This window comes from Chinchilla lanigera, unplaced genomic scaffold, assembly GCF_000276665.1.
Source record: "Chinchilla lanigera isolate Chin_1 unplaced genomic scaffold, ChiLan1.0 scaffold00088, whole genome shotgun sequence".
Taxonomy (NCBI): Eukaryota; Metazoa; Chordata; class Mammalia; order Rodentia; family Chinchillidae; genus Chinchilla; species Chinchilla lanigera.
In genome coordinates this window covers 4,172,446-4,190,645 of record NW_004955489.1, presented here as the reverse complement: position 1 = coordinate 4,190,645, position 18,200 = coordinate 4,172,446, and the positions used below count along the sequence as shown (strand labels likewise).

Below are 18,200 nucleotides of genomic sequence, written 5' to 3'. Positions count from 1 at the left end.
GATCATTTAGAGCAGGTTTCCAATTAGGGTGATGGGGAGGCATGGATTCGAGCCACGACAGACTATTTGCTGGATGAGAACTCAGGTAGTGAGAAGTATCGGTCTTGGGTCCTGTAGAGCAACAGTTTTTTCTAAAAACAAGGTGAAAACTTTTTTTTTAAAATTAAAAACTAAAGAGAAATAAAATGCAAAAGTGACAAATAATTACATTTATTTGCTCTCCTATAGTTTGCATTCCTCCTGCTGCATAGACAACAAATCCCCCTGTGGAAATGACTTCACTTTACAGTTCCGGCCAACCGATGATGCTGGCCACCCACGTGGTGCCAGGCTCGGTGCCAGGGACCGGAGGCACAGAGCTGCAGTGACGCAGACCCGGCCGAGGCTGAGGCGCACGGCTCGCTGGCGAGAGTCTGCTTCCTCGCTTCTCCTCCCGCGTCTGCGATCCACATTCTGCTGCTGGGAACATGGGTCCGTTCTCCGAGACACCCCCTTCTCTCCAGCCCAGTGCCTCCCAAAGCACGCTCGGCCAGACAGAGGAGCAGTGGGGTCATTTATGCTGCTATAAATACGACTATCAAAATAAAGAATAAAAGACTCTGTCAGACCCATCACTGACTGCGCACAAGTCTTCTGTATTTTGTAGAGCAAATAATGAAGTGAAGACACACAAGGCAAATGAAGCAACTTTCTCCTGCTAATGTCCGTCCTTTAACTCTACTCACCTAATCCTATTTTTCTTATTTTGTAAAATCAGCCTTTTGCTTTCTTAGGGGAAGTTTCCACTGTCTGTCAGAGAGTCCCAGCTTCACAAAGGCCCAGAAAGTCAGCATTTCTTCCTTTTTGTGCTTCAGAACTTCTGACTGTCCCGGGGCCAAAGGCCTGCTGTGACTTACTTATATACTTCCTAGGGAAAGGATACTTTATTTCACTCTTTGTTCCTTGGAATAGACTCCGATGTGTTCTAACTGGCCAGCTGGACTTCCAGAGGAAACCTTGCTTTGGCTGTGAAAGTGACCTTCCCCTTTCTTTTTCTTTTATAATTAGAAGGGCAAAGAGCGGGAAAACAACAGCAAGCACCAACCGACACTTCATCTCCAGTCAGAAGCATTCTCACCTGACTTGGGTCCCTGTTACCCCCAGACTCCCACCCACCCATCCTGCAAGCTGCTGAGGGCAGTGCTAGGGAGGAGCGGATGCACATGAACTCATGTAAGAAAACTGCATAGGTGCCCAGCATGGTGGTGCACGCCTGTAATCTCAGCACTTGGGAGGCTGAGGCAGGAGGATGGCTGGGAGTTTGAGACCAGCCTGGGCTACAAAGTGAGCTCAAGGCCAGCCTGAACTGCATAGTGAAACCCTGTCTCAAAAAGAAGAAAGAAGGAAAGAAAGGAAGGAAGGAAGAAAGTTGCATAGATCATTATTATTAAATTGTGAAGGTTAGAATTCAAAATCCCATATCTGTGTAGTTACACCACAGGTAAACTTTTCCTTTCCTTGAAAGTTCAAATTTGGCTTGTTCAGATACGGTGTGATGTTGATGTGAAAATGTTCATCACAGTGGCATGATTTGTCTTTATTTTTAACTACTTGACAAATATTCTTTCTTTTCTTTGTTTCTTTTTTTTGAGACAAGGTCTCACAATGCAGTTCAGACAGGACTTAAACTCACTGTGTATCCCAGGCCGGCCTTGAAGTCAAGGTGATCCTCCTGTCTCAGCTTCCTGAGTGCTGGCGTTATGTACATGCACTCCCCCACACCCGGCTCAATATTCTTTATTTTCAAAACAATCTTGAATTGGAGTTGGCAGTGGAGTAAATCTTTGTAAAACTCTTCCCTAATTCAAGCAAAGAACCTTGGCAAAGAAGTCATGAAGCCATTAAATTCACTGTCTTCTATTTCTTTCAACAGATCCATAAACTTACAGCGATGCATTGCATTTGCATGTATACACTGAGTGATCTTAGCAACAGTATCCAGGACATGTCTCATGGAATTGGCTTTAGAAAATTGAACATAAATATTTTTAAGCTGCATCATACAGTGAAACAAAGAAATAAAGGAAACATCCATCAGTCTTTAAAAAGAATACCAATAAATCTGGATTTTTGGCCTAACATAGTTAGAAAACTGTTCATTGTGTTAGAAACTAATGTTTAAATACCTATCCAAAATTCCTCTCTGACAGACGTAAAGGACTGACAAAATACCTATACCATGAGTTTGACATTTTAGGTCACGAATAAACAGTATTTCTTTGTAAATTAAAAAGTGTTCTGGGACAAAACATACCCAAATTACTAATTGGGCAGTGTATTTTATATTTCCTGACTCTCCTAAAGCAAAAAGAAATTAAAAATTTAAAATGAAAACTTGCAGTTTTTCAAAATTCAAGTTAGTTGATTTTGTTATTGTTAAGGTCTTGCATTTTTTAAGCTATTGTGTTGGTAACTACTTGCAGTTGCTACTTTTTGTGAGATATAATTTTTATACTTTTCCTCATAAATTCATGACAAAATTTCTGTAATGAAAATAATAATTTCTTCTACTAGCTTTCCACCTAAGAATATGTGTGCAAGCATACATGTGTGTGAGAATCGCAGTAAGTTAATACCCTAAAGAGATAACCGGGACTCTGGTAAAAGTCTTCAATTTTTAAAATAAAAAAAAATCTTAATTTTTTTCTTCTTAGATAGTCAATTTTAATTTCAAGTATTTTCATCCATTCTTTTTGGGAGGTTGAGAGAAAATTTATCAAATTCACTGTGAATTTGCCAATATCTCTTAATACAGCGCACTTCATTATCTTTAAACAAATTACATAACAGTAGTCAGCTTTCTCATTGGGTTCCATCTCAGTGAAGGGCAACTGCGATTTGTTGTGGATCTTACAACATATCTTCTTCCAATTGCTGTCTACCTATCTGTGATACATAATGCGTTCATCCCCGAGAGTTAGTATACACACGTCACATCTTGATCATTTCTACTCTCCTCGCCCTGCCCTTCCTCTTTCCAGTCCCTCAGATCCCCTTCCCATTTCCACAAAGTCTACATCACTGTTTCCTCCCATCAGTCTTTTATCTTGCTCTTTGAATACTTATATTTTGGGTTTCTCATATCCTATTGAGAAAGGATTCAATTGACGCTCTATGTCTGATTTATTTCACTTACTACTATGGTCTGTTGGGGCTGAGGATGTAGTTCAGTGGCACAGCGCCTGCCTGGCAAGCACAAGGTCCTGAGTTAGGTTACTGGTACCAAAGTAAATAAGTAAGTTTCTCTACCATTATGGGCTCAAGCTCCATCTATTTTTCTGCCAATGACTCATATTTATCTTTCTTTATGGCTAGGTAGTAGATCACGTTTTCTTTATTTATCTGTTAATGGGCATAGAGTTTCCTTCCATAATTTAGCTACTGTAAATTGTGCTGCTATAAATTTGAGTATGCACATATCACTGGAATATGGCCTTTGTTCTTTCAGGAAGATAACCAAAAGAGGTATAGCTGGGTCGAATGGCATTTCTAGTTTTAGTTTTTTGGGGACTCTTCATACTGATTTCTATAGTGGTTGTACCAGTTGTACAACAATCCCACCAATACTATAAGAGGGTTCCTGTCATAGAACTAACATTTGCACTTCTATACAATTTGGCCTCGGTAAAACGTTTTCATTGCTGATTTAAAAATTGGTCTATACTTATTTTTAACTAGAAAGATAATTTAGGTATTTTGCAATTAAAATGAGATTTTTATCTCATTACCAGTTATGATTTGTATGGGTAACTTATACTGTCTGCCTCAAATATTCAAAGAAACACATTATAATGTGACATCATTAGACAGCAAAAGAATCACACATGCTGAATCAATATGTGAACAGGGACTAGATCAGTGGCATGTTTACATGTAACACTAGAAGCAATGCATGTCCCGACACACAGGTACACACTGTAACACAGGAACACCCTACATGAGAAACAGTTTGAGTGAAATGTATGCATTGTGATACATAACAAATGCATCATTGCGGGGAACTGGTACATACACAAATTGCATCGTGATCCTTTCTGCTTTCCCTTCTCCTACGTCAGTTTTTAAAGTAAATTCATTACATTAGATAAAGTAAGAAATCTGGAGTCACGGTAGCTATAGCCATCTTTTCAGAGCTCAAGAGTCACAGATTATGTAGGTACCACACTGGTTAGTGTACCTGCTCAGTGGGAAAGCCCTTCTTATAACGGTTTTTATAATATTTTTAGAGTATTTTAAAATACACATGACCAGATATTTTAAAAATCTGATGCAGGTATCACTGTGACTCCTGTAAATAAGGGTGTGGTGAAGTAAAATACAGACTAAGAATAAATCAAACTTAATGTTCAGAGATCTGGCTCTCGTGCTCCCTACATTCTTGCTCATGACACAGCACATTGAATAAGAAGAGTCTCATGTAAATCACTGAGCACCATGTGCGGAACAGAACAAGTCACACGCTTGTTTTCTCTGTGTCATCTGATTGCTGGTCACGTTGAGCCCAGAGAAGGTGTTGCCGTTGTTGCTTTACTGCTGGGGCTGGGATGAGCAAAAACCAAGGGTGGCGTGTGGCTGAGGCTGAGGCTGGACTTCCAAGATAGCAGGTGACCCCGTCCTCGCCGGCTCCCCACCCGTGACCTCATCCCTTGGCTGCCAGGGTGTGGAGATGCTGCGCCGGGTAGGATCATCAGCTCAAGCTGGTGTCTTCCTGCCAGGCCTTGGTGGGACTGCTGGTCACTGTAGGAGGGTGAGCGTGTGGGAAAGAGTAGGCCAACCATTCCTTCAGCAGCCGTTTTGGAAGTCAGGGAGGTGGTGGTTCACCTCCCACACCTTGAGTCACCAAGCCTTGAGCCCAGGTCCCATGACCACAGCTGCTCCACCCGGCCATTTGTGCCTGTTAAAGAATGTCGCATGACCTAGATTGCTGGAATTTGAATAAGGCAATCACTAGAGACAGTAAAATTAAGGATTTTCCAATCTTCAGCATTTTGGGACCATAACCCATTGTGCCTCAGAGCACGTAAACCTACTGTTCAGTATTCGAATATTGGGCTTTTGATAACTGTCAGGAATACTGTTAGCACACATGAGAGAAAAGGAGTGGAAAGAGAGAAATCTGGTATTTATGGAGGTTTACTGCACTTAAGTGTCTCATGGATTTTCAAAGCTTTTTATCTGTACTTTGGAGATAATGAACCTGGAGTTTTGAGAAGGTAAATAACTTGCCCAAGGCTCTACACCTCGTGCAAAGGGACACTAAGATTCACAGCCAGGCAGGCTGACTCCACGGTGTGACACCTTTGCTGTCACACACCTATGGGATTGGTGAGTTTTTAACATTTTCATTCCTGAACAGAAATTTTAACTATCCCTACAATAATCTGTTCACATTCGCTTACAGTGCAGATCCCATAGTTTTTGCTGGTGATAATAACATCGAATTAAGTGAATTTGTTTCTGTCCTTTGAGGTTTAAAAGTCATGCTGCCTCCCACTCTTACTCTACAAAGACTCCAGCTGAAAACAGGGTGTGAGACGAGCAATTAACAGCCACTGTCCTGCAGGCCTTGTTGAGGGACCCCAGGCAGGGGGAGCCTCTAGGCACTGAAATGAAATGAACGGGACACGTGGCAATAAACTGATTATATGTCTTCTGGCAGGCAAAGCAAAAGCTGATGGTGTTGGACTGCACAGTTTTTGTTTCCCGACAATCAGAAGGATAAAACTCATCTGCAGGCAACTCAAGCAGGAATTGATTTCATAAGCCTCTAAAAAAGCAAGCGAAGGACAACATGGAAAATATCTCAGAAGAGTCATTCCAATAGCTGCTTGTCATATTGCTGCTAAGCAAGAGCAGATGCGCTTACATACTAACCTGATCCCTACAAAATCCTGAACGCGAGGCTGCGGGGACACAGTGCTGAGTTCCTCCGGGGCCTGGGATTAGAGAAGGGGAACCTGGAGAAGTCCGGTAGTAATTTCCACGCTTTGACTCCCAAATACCACACGCCTCCACAATCACAGGGCATGTGTGAAATACCTATAAATAATGAGCCAACCCTCCAAGCTGTACAGATTTGTTTGAACTGTTTGTTCCAATGAGAACTATTCACTTTAGATCGACAATGAGAACAAAGTAAATGTGTCGTTGGGATTTCCAGACCTGGGCTTGTCCTCGTGATAAGGATGCCCACTGCAGGTGGGCTGGAAGACCAGGCAGGGAGGCCGTGTGCCACCTGCTGCGCGGGCTCCATGGTGCGCTGTGAAGCTCATGTGATTATTATTTCCATTCTCCGCAGGAGAACACCGAGGCTCCCAGGGACCACTGAGGCAAACCCTGCTCTTCCCCCGATGCAATGCTGATAGCAGAGGAGACTCACAAACTCTAGGCCAAAGCCTGAGCCTGACCAGCCACTGAGCTTGATGCTGTCACCTGTCCACACCTGCTCCAAGAGAGCGCCTCTATGTCCTGTGTGTTGTTTGTTTTCTAAAGAAAGTATCTGTTGGATGCTATCCATAGGTAATAATGTAAAAAATCAACTTAAATGGTAGAACGATTTTGTTTGGACAGTTGAAAAAGATGGCATAAAACAGCTCTTTGAAGTTGTGTTGAACTTACTTCGTTCTGTGATTTGACTGTGTATAACCAATGCCAGTTCAGGTTCCTTCTGACCACAGCCAAGCTGTAAATCCAGTTCTCCTTAAGGCCTTTCCTACGTAGTGAAAGACAACACAACAATGCCAGCGGCTCAGAGGAGAAAGCCTGGCCTTCCTGTTTCCTGTGGCAGAGACCTATGGTCTTAATTGTTCTGGGCTATAAAGTTCAAAAAGGAAGCAGTGCTAGGCCACTGCCTTGTTGGAGGCCATTTGAAACCGGTACTGCATCCTCCCCCGGAAATGAACCCCCGGAATGGGGCTGTGCTCCTGTTCCTGCAAGAGAAGCAGAGGCCTTGATTCTGTATTACGTCCTCAGTGATGCTCGCGTGCCCACGGAGCCCCCACAGGTTCACACTGTAGAGGAAAACAGTCCTTCACAGAGCTCCGAATCAGCGCGCTCCCTAATGGCCAGAGCAGCAACAGGAGAGCCATGTGGACAGATCCCTCCACCGAGCACAGGTCCTGGGGTAACTCTGGAGCTCCGGTGGAGGCAAAGATGACAGGAATTTTAAGTTGCAGTAGCTCAGGTGCTGCGACCACCAGCAGAAGTAGGAAGGCAGAGAGCCAGCAGGTTCTGGTAGTAGCAGGGAAAGGACGTGCCTGCAGTTCTGCCTGAAAGAAGACCCCTGGAGGCCGCTAACCTTTCTCAAAAACTAGCAGTCTCCCTACATTCCTTGTTGGGAACCTGGGCTGCCAGTAGCAATTACTATCCCACTGATATTGACAATGGGTCTTTACCGGTGTGTTCAGGGTCCGGAAGAGGCAAAGGACTCCCGGGAGCTGCCACTGTCGTCTCGTTATCATATACGACCTATTGAGGCCTGCCGCGGTCAGCCGCCCCGCTCTTCTCCCATCCGTCCAAGCTCATTCAGTTATGCAGCCAGTGCGCTTTTCTGGGCGAAGCTCCGCGGCCCGTGCTGGCTGTGGGTGACACGGCTCCCAGCACAGGCTGCACGGGATGGGAAGGCCGCCCCGGGAGCTCCGCCCCAAACTCAGTCCTGGGGAGGTCCCCCGGAAGGGTGGGGAATGGCACCAGGACAGAGGCCAGGTGGGAGCCTTCCCCGGGGCCTGGGAGCTGGAGGGAGGCCGGGGCCTCGGGCTGGGTCAGGAGGCCTGGTCTCGAGAGCCTCCCAGGAGTTGGACGGCTCTAGCGGAGCCCTGTGCTTCGGACTGAAGGACTTGAAGACCGCGCTGCCCTGGCTGGAGAGGGCGGCGGGATGTAGGTCCTGGTGTTTCCCCCCGCCCTCCCCGCTCGCAGGGAGCCCTGGGGCCGCAGCCCGTGCCTGTCCCCTGCCGCGCTCCGCACAGGGGACCCTCAGCACCCGCGTGGCGGGGCTGCACCTGCACGGCACAGGTGGGTCAGACATGTTAGCGCCGGGTCCCCCCAGGAGGAGAGCGGGTGACCCAGGCCCGGCAAGTTGACCCTCAAGGCCTCCCACACAGAGGAAGAAACACGAAAACACAAGGAGCATTCGGACTGGATGTCTCCATATCTTTGGGGGAAAGTCTGAAAGACCGAGGGAGGTTCTCTTATGGAAAAGATATCTATATGTAACACAAATAGGACATAAACATTTTAAGGGTGTGATTTCATGGTATTAATGACATCTGTACTGCTATGCAACCACCCTTGCTATCTGTCTCCAAAACGTCACCATCGGCCCAAACAGAAACTTGCTAGTCACTTAACAAGAACCCCACGTTTCTCCCTTCTCTTAGCCCTGGGTAATCTCTACCTTCTGTCTCTGGGAATTTGCCTAGTCTAGATATTTTATACAAGTGGAACCACACTCTGGCATATTTCATCCAGCACGGTGTCTACAAGGTTAATCCGTGCTGCAGAGTGTATCTGAACTTCATTCTTCATGACTGAGTAATATTTCATTGTATGTATGACACATACACATTTTGTTGACCCCTTCATCAGTATATAGTTGCTTATTTTCTTCTGCCTTTTTGTATGGTAAATAATGCTGTGATGACACTGCTGTGCAAGTATCCGTGATTCTTTGGTTTCCGTTCCTTTGGTATCTACCTATGAGTAGGCTTGCTGTATAATGTTTCTGTTTAGCTTTCTAAGGAACTACCAAACTGTACAAGGATAGAGTCACAAAACTTAAAAAGGGAAAGGATCCTGAGAATATTTGATTCCCTTACTTTATAGCTGGGAACATAATCGGAATTTAGACATTCAGCTCCATTTTTGAGCACTGACTATACCATGCCAGCAATTGTAGACACAATATTCCATTTAATTCTCTTCAAAGCCCGTGGTGCATGTCTCACCTTGAGTCTATAGCCCGAGCAACTAATGCTCAGAGGAACTTGATAACATTCTTGGGCTCTCGAAAATGATAAATGCAGAGGTGAGCTTGCATCAACTCTTGGGTTTACTTAAGACTCTAAAAATGCATCTCCTCACTGGTGTGGGGGCATTTGGATTTAACTACTGCAGTTGGCTCTTAGTTTTGCCCATCTCTGGACTGGTTACAAAATGCTATGCACTTGTGGAAGCTTTCAATTTTTAATATTTTTATTACTATTTTATTATTTTGCAGTGCTAGGGATGTTTCTCAGGGCCTTTGGACTCAACTGTATCTCCAGCCTTTTAAAAATCTTTGAGACAGGGTCTCACTGAATTGCTAAGTTGCCCAGGATAGGCTCTCACTTGAGGTCCTCCTGCATCAGCCTTCCAGAGCATGTGGATCTCAGGAGTGTAACATAATGCTCTGCTTTCAACGACTTCTTTAGTTTATCTGCATTTCCCCTTTCGTTTGTGTGTGCATGTTTTCTCAAATTTCCTGGGTTTACTCTTCTTTAAAAAATGTGTCTTCATTGTCAGTGAATAGTAGGACAGGCAGGAAACAAGCTGCTTTGTTGTCATGTTGGGTAAATATAGCATTTGTGCTGGTTTTTCCCCTTCTGAATCTTCTCCAAAGTATTTCTCTTCTGGCGACTGCAATGTGATCCTTAGTAAACATTCTGCTTGTGTGGAGGCTGCTGAGTGCGGAGAACGCCTCTGATTTCCACATCTGTCTTCTCGTCAGTCCCTCTCGGGGTGCTTGTCATCCCTCTACTGTTCAGTTTTCTTGTTACAGACTGAAATTCCAAGTGGGACCTCCCCCGGCCTGCAGCCCTGGGCGCACCCATCTCTTTCCTGTGCGAGGCTTTCACACGCACGGCTTAAGTCGGCAGGTCTCCCAGATAACATCTAGGGCGGCCTCCTAGGAGACTGCGGCGCTCTGAGCGTGCTCTGGGCTCCACAGGTGCTGCCGGCACCGCTGTCGTGTTGCCTGCCCTCCTTGCGAGAGGCATTGTGCTCTCACTTCCTGCTCTTTCCTCTCTAAACAATTGAGCTGGCCCCTGGGGGAGGCCAGGGTCCTTTTTTCCATTTAGAGTTTTCACTGCTGTTGCTGGTGATGCTGAGAATGAGGACAGCCAGCTTCTCAGGCCACTCTTCTCCCTTGCCTGATAAAAGCACACTCTAGAGAACTGGCCCTGGCTGCAGTGCCCAAAGGCCTCTCCAGGGGGCGCTGTTCCTCGCCACAGGTTTCCAGATGTTCAAGCTGGGGCTGTCCCTGCCGGCTTAATAAAGCAGTAGCTCACGTTTGCTTATAGGTTTATATCTTATAAAGCACATTGAAATATATTAACTGATTTGAATTTGACTTAAACACAGTGTGTAAGCATTATAACCTCTATTTTATAGATGAGGAACTTAGAAGTAAGGAGGGAAGTGATTTTCCCAAAGCCATATATACTGACAGGTGCAGGGTGCAGACCTTATATTCTCCTTGTATTTTATTAGAATTGGAAATCGTCCCATTCTTTCTGACTCTTAGTAATCAGATTTCAAAATTTTTAAATATTTATAAAGAAATTAATAGAAAAAAAAGGAGAAAATGTGGGGAAAACCAAAGTGTATACAAGGGATAAGTAAAATACACAATGAACACTTACATTGTTAAAAAATTACACAGGAAAGGGTACATTGTCATTAACTGCCCCCTACAAGCCCTCCCTCTTATAAGATAATTATCTCAGGCATGTCACTATAGTGATGGAAATCTAATATATGAGGTGTGACAGAAAGATATGGAAAATATTTAAATAAAAATTTATTACAGTAAAAGGCACATTGTAATTTATCCTCCTCAAAATCCTCCCTCTTGCTTTGAGCATACTCATCCCATCATCCATGTCACTTTCTGAAGCAGTTCTGGAAGTTCTCTTTCATGAGTGTCTATACAAGTGTCTATACGAAATGTGACACTCACAAAAGAGGAACCTAGCACTGCTCCCCAAAGTGGCATGAGCGATGGAATAAGTGTGCTTGGAGCAAAGGGAAGTACTTTGAGGGGAATTAATGGCAATTTGTCATATTGCAATAATTTTTTAAAACTTTAAACATTCACCATATTTCCATCACACCTTGTATGAATCAGATGAAAACACACACGTCTAGTCCTGAGTCTGAACTGCATATTTCTTCATAGATCTGCATTTGTTTTCTATTGTTGCATAAAAAATCACCCCAAACTTAAAAGCTGAAAAGAACACCCATTGCTTAGGCTACAGGTTTTGAATCTGGCATGTACGCTTGTGTTCCCTGGCAGCGGGTAGCCATCAAGGCCAAAGGGAGGATGCTGATCAGGGTGGGCTTTTATCTTGGGAGAATCAGTCAGTCCACATTCAACTCCCTCTTGCTGGCAGAGCTTAGTGCCTGTGGCTGCAGGACTGAGATCCCTGTTTCCTTGCTGGCTTCCGCTGCAAGTTGCCCTCAGCTCCTAGGGCCACCGGGAAATCTTAGAAAGTGCCTCCACTTTCCAGCCCCTGATGGTGCCTCAGCCCCTTCTCAGACCCAACTTCTGCTATCAGAGGGAACACTGCTTCACATGAAGTCAGGCATCACAGCACAGGGCTGTAATCCCAGTAATCCAGGAGGCTGAGGCAAGAGGATGGCAAACTCAAGCCCAGGCTGAGCAACTTAGCATGACCCTGTCTGAAAATTAAATGGTTTTTAAAAATGGGTTGGGGATTTAGCTCAGGGTAAAGACCCTGAGTTTAAAAACAGCTCACAGAATTTGGCCCAGCTTGCCCAGAACTATACTTCCTATCTTAAGGCCAACTCTCACTTAACCTAATGATGGAATAAATCCCCACCAGCTCACAGCCTTAGGTATTGTGCAAGACGTGCACACCGGGCAAGTGGATGGTCCCCACACACTAGGAATTGAACTTAGGACCCCACACTTGCAAGGTAGGCGCTGTGCCGCTGAGCCGTATCCCCGCCCAGGTGGATGATCTCTGCATACTTTTTTCTGGGGGCAAAAAAATCCACCTCTGCTGAGCTCTGAGGCAAGGTGGTCCTGTTCTTCCCCCCGCCTCAGGTAGCACTGAGAGCTGTGGTGCCCAATTGTAAAGCCTGCAGAGCCCCCGGACCTCTCCGACTCAAGGAGCTGCATTTGCTCTCTGAGTGGCTTTGACGTAGCCTCACTGGACTCCCTGGTGCTCTGAGGTCTAGTCCACCGCGCTGACTCTGACCCCAGGGATTACCCTCTGCCTTCACGGCGCCCCCAAAGGACCTTTGGCTCCCAGGTCTTGACAGTTCTGTCCTCCCTCCTGAGCCATTGTTTGTGCTCTGAATTCTGGCTTCAGCAGCAGTGGGCTCTGCACCTGCCTGACGTTAGCTCCCAGCCAGTGTTCGGCCTGGGTCCTGTTCTGTGCCCTGCACGGCATGAACTCATAAAGGACGCCAGGCTCAGCACTGAAGGCGACTCTGGCCTCCGCACGCGCCCTGCTCATACCCAAGTGAGTGAAGGAAGCTCCACCCCGACAGTCCTGGCCTCTTCTTATTTCTGCTCTGTGACCACCAGGACTTCCATGCTCATTTGTTGGCTGGGTGACACCACAGGACCTGCTGGATGTGGGGGCTGGTGCCTCTGACCATAATCCGCTTGAAATAATCAGAAGGCCCACTTCTCTCGGAGAGCTTAGAATTACAGCTTTCAAATGCGCTAATGTGGGCCCAAAGGTTTGTAGGGGCCTTAGGACATGGAAGGCCCTTGGCAACACTTTCCAAGGACAGGAGAGAAGGATCATCAAACACATGTCACTTGTGAAGAAAAGGAGGCATACAAGGTTCCAACAGCCTGCCCAGGCTGCAGAACTCATTACATGATGGAGGGGCAAGTGACAGAAACTCACAAGTGACAGTTTTACCTCCTCCTTGCCTGGACCGCGTGCTCGAAAGGGCAGGAATGACCTCCACGCTGTGAGAACAACCCGAGCCCTGAAGGCATCGCCGCACACGCTGGGCTCGGAGCCCCTCGCCTCCGAGCGGGTTGTCTTCCCAGTTTGCTGTAGGAAGTGCCCACCCCGCTCCTTGCAGGCGTTCTGCTCCCAGCCCCGACCCAGTGCTGCACCACACAGGCTTCAAGCGTCTCGAACACCAAATAACCCTGGAAACGGCTCCCACGCGATGAATGTGGAGAACTCTGCGGCATGCAGGGCTTGTACAGCAGCAGCGTGGCTGCACATGGGGTGCCCCAGGCTGAGGCGCTTCCTGAGTAGTGGACTGAGTGGCTGGGGCAGATCGAAGCACCCAAGTAGAGCTGGGCTGAGCACCCCTTGCTGGGGGTGGGTGGGCAGATCTACAGCAGAGTGGGTTGTGGAGGGAAGGAATGCCTTTGCGTTCATCCTGCAGTCTCAGTATTCCATTCCACGGCTCCCCACGAAGGCCATGAGGGTGGGTCAGTCTCTGGGCCTGCCAAGACCACTGCTCCTTCTAGTGAGAACTGCCCTGCCCGCAGGGCCGCAGGCTGAGTGTGGCTGGCAGTATCTGTGTCTGCATCCTCACCACAGCTTACTAGGCAGACAGGAGAACATGCCAGGAGCAGGGAGCGGCTGGCACTGAAGCGCCTCACTGTCATAAGCCTTGCGTTTGCTGGACCAAACAGCGTCCTTATTCTTGGAAATCTGAACTGGACGGTCCAGAGAGCACCAGCTGGGTGGCAGAAAGACAGATGGACAGGTGCAAAACTGGGCAATGAGAAGAGGGTCGCTGAGTCACTAGTACCGAAATACTGAGCATGTCTGAGACCCATACGGGGACAAAGTAATGCCATGCATGGTGCTGCCAGCAATACAAATGTTCTGTTGATAACTCACCTACCCTCCTCATGTTCCAGGGAGAGCGCTGCTCGAGCATGGCGTGCATGAGGGCGGTGTGGCTGCAAAGAAAACCCCACGAAAAGTGACCTAAGTAGAAAAACAACTCAACCAGTTTAAATGAGAAAAACAATTCGTCTAACTGAAAAAGACAATCCCACGGGTTTCCCCTCCTCTCTAGGCTGATTAATTTAAGGTGTGGCAATGTCATGAAGATCTCAAGCTTCTGTAATCTCTCCCCTGTCGTCCTCAGTAGTTTGCTTGTCCTTCTAGCCTGATTTCTTGGAAGAGTCTGGGAGGTTGCTGCAGGTCCAGACAATGAACCAGAAGCAAATAAAGGAAATGTGCCTTCTCGTGCCCTTTAAAGAAGGGGGAAAAGTCTCCTCTAAGTCCTCACAAGCGTCTCCCATGTCTCCCTGGCCACAGTTGCACCGGTGCCCGCTGGTAAAACACCAGCTCCGCCAGCAGGGAGGAGTGCAGCCGGGAGATAGGGTAGCCCTACACCTGTGCACAAAGCAGCTGGCACCGCCTTCTGTGGGGCAGGAAGAAGGCACGCAGCGGAGCGGGCCGGCCTGGCACCTCATGCATCTCCAGACAAGATGGTTGCACTGGTTCCCTTTAGCTCAAAAGACTCAGCGAACACCCAGGGCGTCACTCCCAGCCGAGGCCTGGGCTTCAGTAGACACCCTTAGGAGAAGAGTCCAGTGAGTGTGTGATCTTATTCAGATCCCAAACGCAGTTATTTTCCAGTATTCTACGGGATCCAAAGGTCTGCGTGTGCACAGATAGTGACAGGAACCCCGCGGACCCGACCCTCGCACTGCTGCTCACAGCCGGGTCTTCCAGAGACAGCGTCCCAAAGACGGGTTCTGAAGCAGGGCGGCGGCCCCAATTTACACAGCGCTAGCTGCCCCATCGCATTCTTGCCTCCCTTTCTTCTCCCCTTCCTTCCTCCCCCTTCCTTCCTCCCCTTCTCTCTTCCCTCCCGTCTTTCCTTCCTTCCTGCTGTCTGGTGGTGGAGCAGGGCATGTGCATTGCCCACCGGCTTCCGACGCCCCTGCTGCCCGCGCGGGACTGCACGTGGAGAGGCGCCCTGGAGGGCAAGGGCGCGGAAGGCGGCCATTCAGGTAGCGTCTGCCGCAGGGAAGCACTTCTTGGTCACCGGCAGTGGCCAGCAGGCCGGCTGTCGGGACTCTGGGAGAGGCACGGGCCCCGTCCCGGAATGAGGGCGTGGACTCTTGGCCTCCTGCCCGAAGGGAGGACCTCGGCCTCGGGGATGGCGCGGCCTAACTCGAGGAGGCGCGGGGCCCCGCTATAGACTCAGCCCACTTGGGGGACCCCGCCCGTCCTGCTGCAGCCTCTCCGGTGTAGGCGGAAACTGCCTCGTCCCTCCCCGCGCCAGCGCCTCCCGGGTTCCCACCTGCAAGCCTGCGGCCAAGGAGCTGAGTCCGGGTGGAGGTGGTGTCGGACGCAGCTGCCCGGCCCTCGCGGTGCTGGGCGGTGTCCCGGGAGCCCCGCAACCCGACGGAGTCGCCTGGGCCCGCACCGGGCGCCTTGGCCGGGTCTGAACCGCCGCGGGCTGCACGCCAGCCCCTCTCCGACGCCTCCGCGCCGCGGTCCCAGCCGGCAGAGCCAGGCTGCACTTTCGGGGTGCGCAGCTGCCAAGCATCGCGCGCCCGCAGCATCTCCACGAAGACGCGGTCTCTAGGCCCTCTGCGCGGGAGATCCGGCCAGGACGGGACCTGCTGGAGACGCGGCTGGGGAGCTCCGGCCAGGCGCGGTCTCCAGATGTGCACAGCTGGGCGGTCGGGTGGGGCGATCGGAGAGTCCCCGAGAGACGTCTCAGGCCTGCGGCCAGGGGGAGCTGTGGAGACATCTCAGTTCCAAGTCTACCGGCTGCTACGCCCCCTCTCAGTTTTCTTGGGCAGAAATAAATACAGCTACCGGTCGAGTGCTTATAATTGCCCGTATTCTTTACCTACGTCACTTTTACCTTCCCTCAGGTTTCGCAGGCTGGGTGTTATCCTCATTCTGCAAGAGGAAAAGCGGGACCCGTCTCGGGAGGGGACCTGCCACGCTCACCCACGGGGACGCAGGGACCTGGGACTTGAACCCGTCTCCGCCTCCAGATACCGGTGGTTTCTGAGTGGGGCCACGGGTATCCTAACAAGACTGTCACATGAGATGGCAACGCAGACCTGTGCCTCCCGGTCCTGAAGCCCTGGAAAGGAAGAGGGATCGTAACAGTGAGGAAGCATCTCCACCTGGTCATGCGGAGTCACTCTGGGTTAGCCACAGGGCCCCGCCGGCCTAGGAGGGCTGGATGCAAGCGGGGTGCAAACTCGGGAGCCGGCGCCAGCCTTGCTGCCCCCCACACCAGAACCAGAACCGAGGGCTGACCGTCCACCCCGAGCCCAACTCCGCTGGTCAGGGGTCCTGAGGAGGAGGAGGAGCGGCCGCTTCCTGGCCTCCTGTTCCCAAGGGAAGAGGAGCGAGCCCGGTTGCGCAGAGGGCCTCCAGCCCCACCGCGTGGTCCTGGCACCCTGGAAGGACTGCACTACGCGGCCATCTCACCCTATCCTCCACTTGCTGTCCAGATACAATGGTGGAATATCCGGGTGAGGAGAGCCTGACTGTCAGGAGAAACTGGGGTGCTGGTCTTTTGCCAATTGACACCTGTTAGTGATAAAAGCATCAGTCTTGCCTGGCTCCCAGGAGGTCTGCTGCCCCCAGCCCCCCGGAGCCAGAGACGACTTTCTCTAGGCAGAAGGATGAAGCCTTCCTTGGGCCCCTTTGCGCTGATAGGAGAATAGGCAGGCTGCACAGGAACCGGGCCTTGCTCTTCCCCACCCAGGTGGGATGTAAATGAGCACAGTGATTAGGAGAACAGGATGGAGATCTGTCAAAAAGCTAGAAAAAGAGCCACCGCGTGATACGATGATCATGATACTCAGTATTCATCCAAAGGAAATGAGACCCTTACATCAAGCAGTCACCCACGGCCCTGCGTTCACTGTTACTACTGACCACAGTCAAGATGGGGTGCTCACCTAAGTGTTCCTGAAGACCACTTGGTAAAGCAAAACACCGGGTAGAGGCACAGTGGAATATTATTTGGCCACAAAAAGGATGAAATCCTGTTGGATGGAAACGGAGGCCCCTGGCTTTAGTAGGAGCCAGACACAGAAAGACAAGTGGGACTTGACCTCACCCACAGAGGGAGCGGAACAAGCTGATCTCCGGAAACAGCAGAGCAGCTACCAGCGGCGTGCGTGTGCGTGTGCATGTGTGCGTGCGTGTGCGTGCATGTGCATGAGCGAGTGTGTGTGTGTGCGTGTGCATGTGTAGAGTGCAGCGGTGCTGCTGGACAGAAGCACGAACTCTTATTTCTGCAGCGCACAAGAGTAACCATGGCTGACAACAATCCACAGTGTATTTCAAAACAGCTAACAGAGAGGCTGCTAAACCTTCCTGCCACAAAGACACCATAAATCTTGCGATGACAGCTACACCAGTTGCCCCAACCTGATCACTGCTCCGGGTACTTCCCTAGGAGGGGCGGGGGGGATTTGTCCCCTCCTGCTGCTGTCATGAATGACCACAAACCTAGCGGCAGGGAACAACTCAAGTGATAACTGTTCAGGTCTGGTGTCCGCATGCGTGTCCCTGGGCAGCCAGTACAGGCTGTGTTCATGCTGAAGGCGGGTGTGTGTGTGGCGGGCTCTGGGCCTTTCCCAGGTTTCAGAAGCCACCCCATCCCTGGCTCTGGTCCCCATCTTCATTTCTGAAGCCTCTGAGGGCCACGAGTCTTCCTCACGCTCTGTCCCTGCGCTCTGCGCTGTCCCCGCCTGCCTCCCCCCGACCCTCCCCGACCATTGTACCCCGCCCCTGTGGGTGATCCAGAACGATTTCCTCATTTCGAGATTCTTAAAGTAATCACAATTATAAGTCTCCTTTTCCCTAATATAGTAACTTATTCACAGGTGCCAGGGACCAGGACTCGGACACGGCAGGGAGGATTAACAAAAAAGCAGAAGATCAGTCAACCAACGTGCAGCTGCAAACAAAACATTTTTAAAGACAGAAATACAAAATGATCAACCCTTCCTTTCCTTCAAATGAGAAGTCACATCGTAATTTTCTCGGTACATGTTACCAATTCTGAAAAAAAAATCCTTGCAGTGCTTCACTATATTTATTAAAAAATCAGATTCCCTGCTGTCGGGGAAGAAAGGCCGGGTAACAAGGACACGCGTTCCCCAGCCCAGGGCAGGCGCGGGCTCTGCAGGCAGGGAGGCTGTAAACTCTGTGCTTCGCTTCGCTGGGAGCGCCGGC

At 49.3% G+C, this 18,200-nt stretch overlaps 1 protein-coding gene across 6 annotated transcripts; it reads right to left on the bottom strand.

Moving 5' to 3' along the window:
* Positions 1-1,669: 1,669 nt before the first annotated feature.
* On the bottom strand, positions 1,670-17,627 carry LOC106146659. Of its 6 annotated transcripts, none has more exons than XM_013504501.1 (3): positions 15,286-17,627; positions 13,866-13,955; positions 1,670-6,968 (listed from the first exon to the last, which is right to left on the bottom strand). In XM_013504501.1, exons 1-3 carry the CDS (start codon positions 15,548-15,550, stop codon positions 6,862-6,864), a joined length of 462 nt encoding a protein of 153 aa, XP_013359955.1. In that variant the 5' UTR covers positions 15,551-17,627; the 3' UTR covers positions 1,670-6,861. The 6 variants fall into 6 exon arrangements, with proteins under 6 accessions (XP_013359955.1, XP_013359956.1, XP_013359951.1 ...); XM_013504502.1 differs by having other exon boundaries at positions 1,670-4,933; XM_013504497.1 differs by having other exon boundaries at positions 13,866-13,927.
* Between the last annotated feature and the right edge of the window lie 573 nt (positions 17,628-18,200).

Excerpts from the sequence above, each read along its gene's own strand:
- LOC106146659 (XM_013504497.1), bottom strand. The coding sequence starts at position 15,741 with ATGTCTCCACAGCTCCCCCTGGCCGCAGGCCTGAGACGTCTCTCGGGG. Across the intron at positions 13,928-15,285 it reads CCTTGGCCGCAGGCTTGCAG|CCACACCGCCCTCATGCACG; the intron begins GTGGGAACCCGG and ends TTTTCTTTGCAG. Across the intron at positions 6,969-13,865 it reads CTGGAACATGAGGAGGGTAG|GAACAGGAGCACAGCCCCAT; the intron begins GTGAGTTATCAA and ends CTTCTCTTGCAG.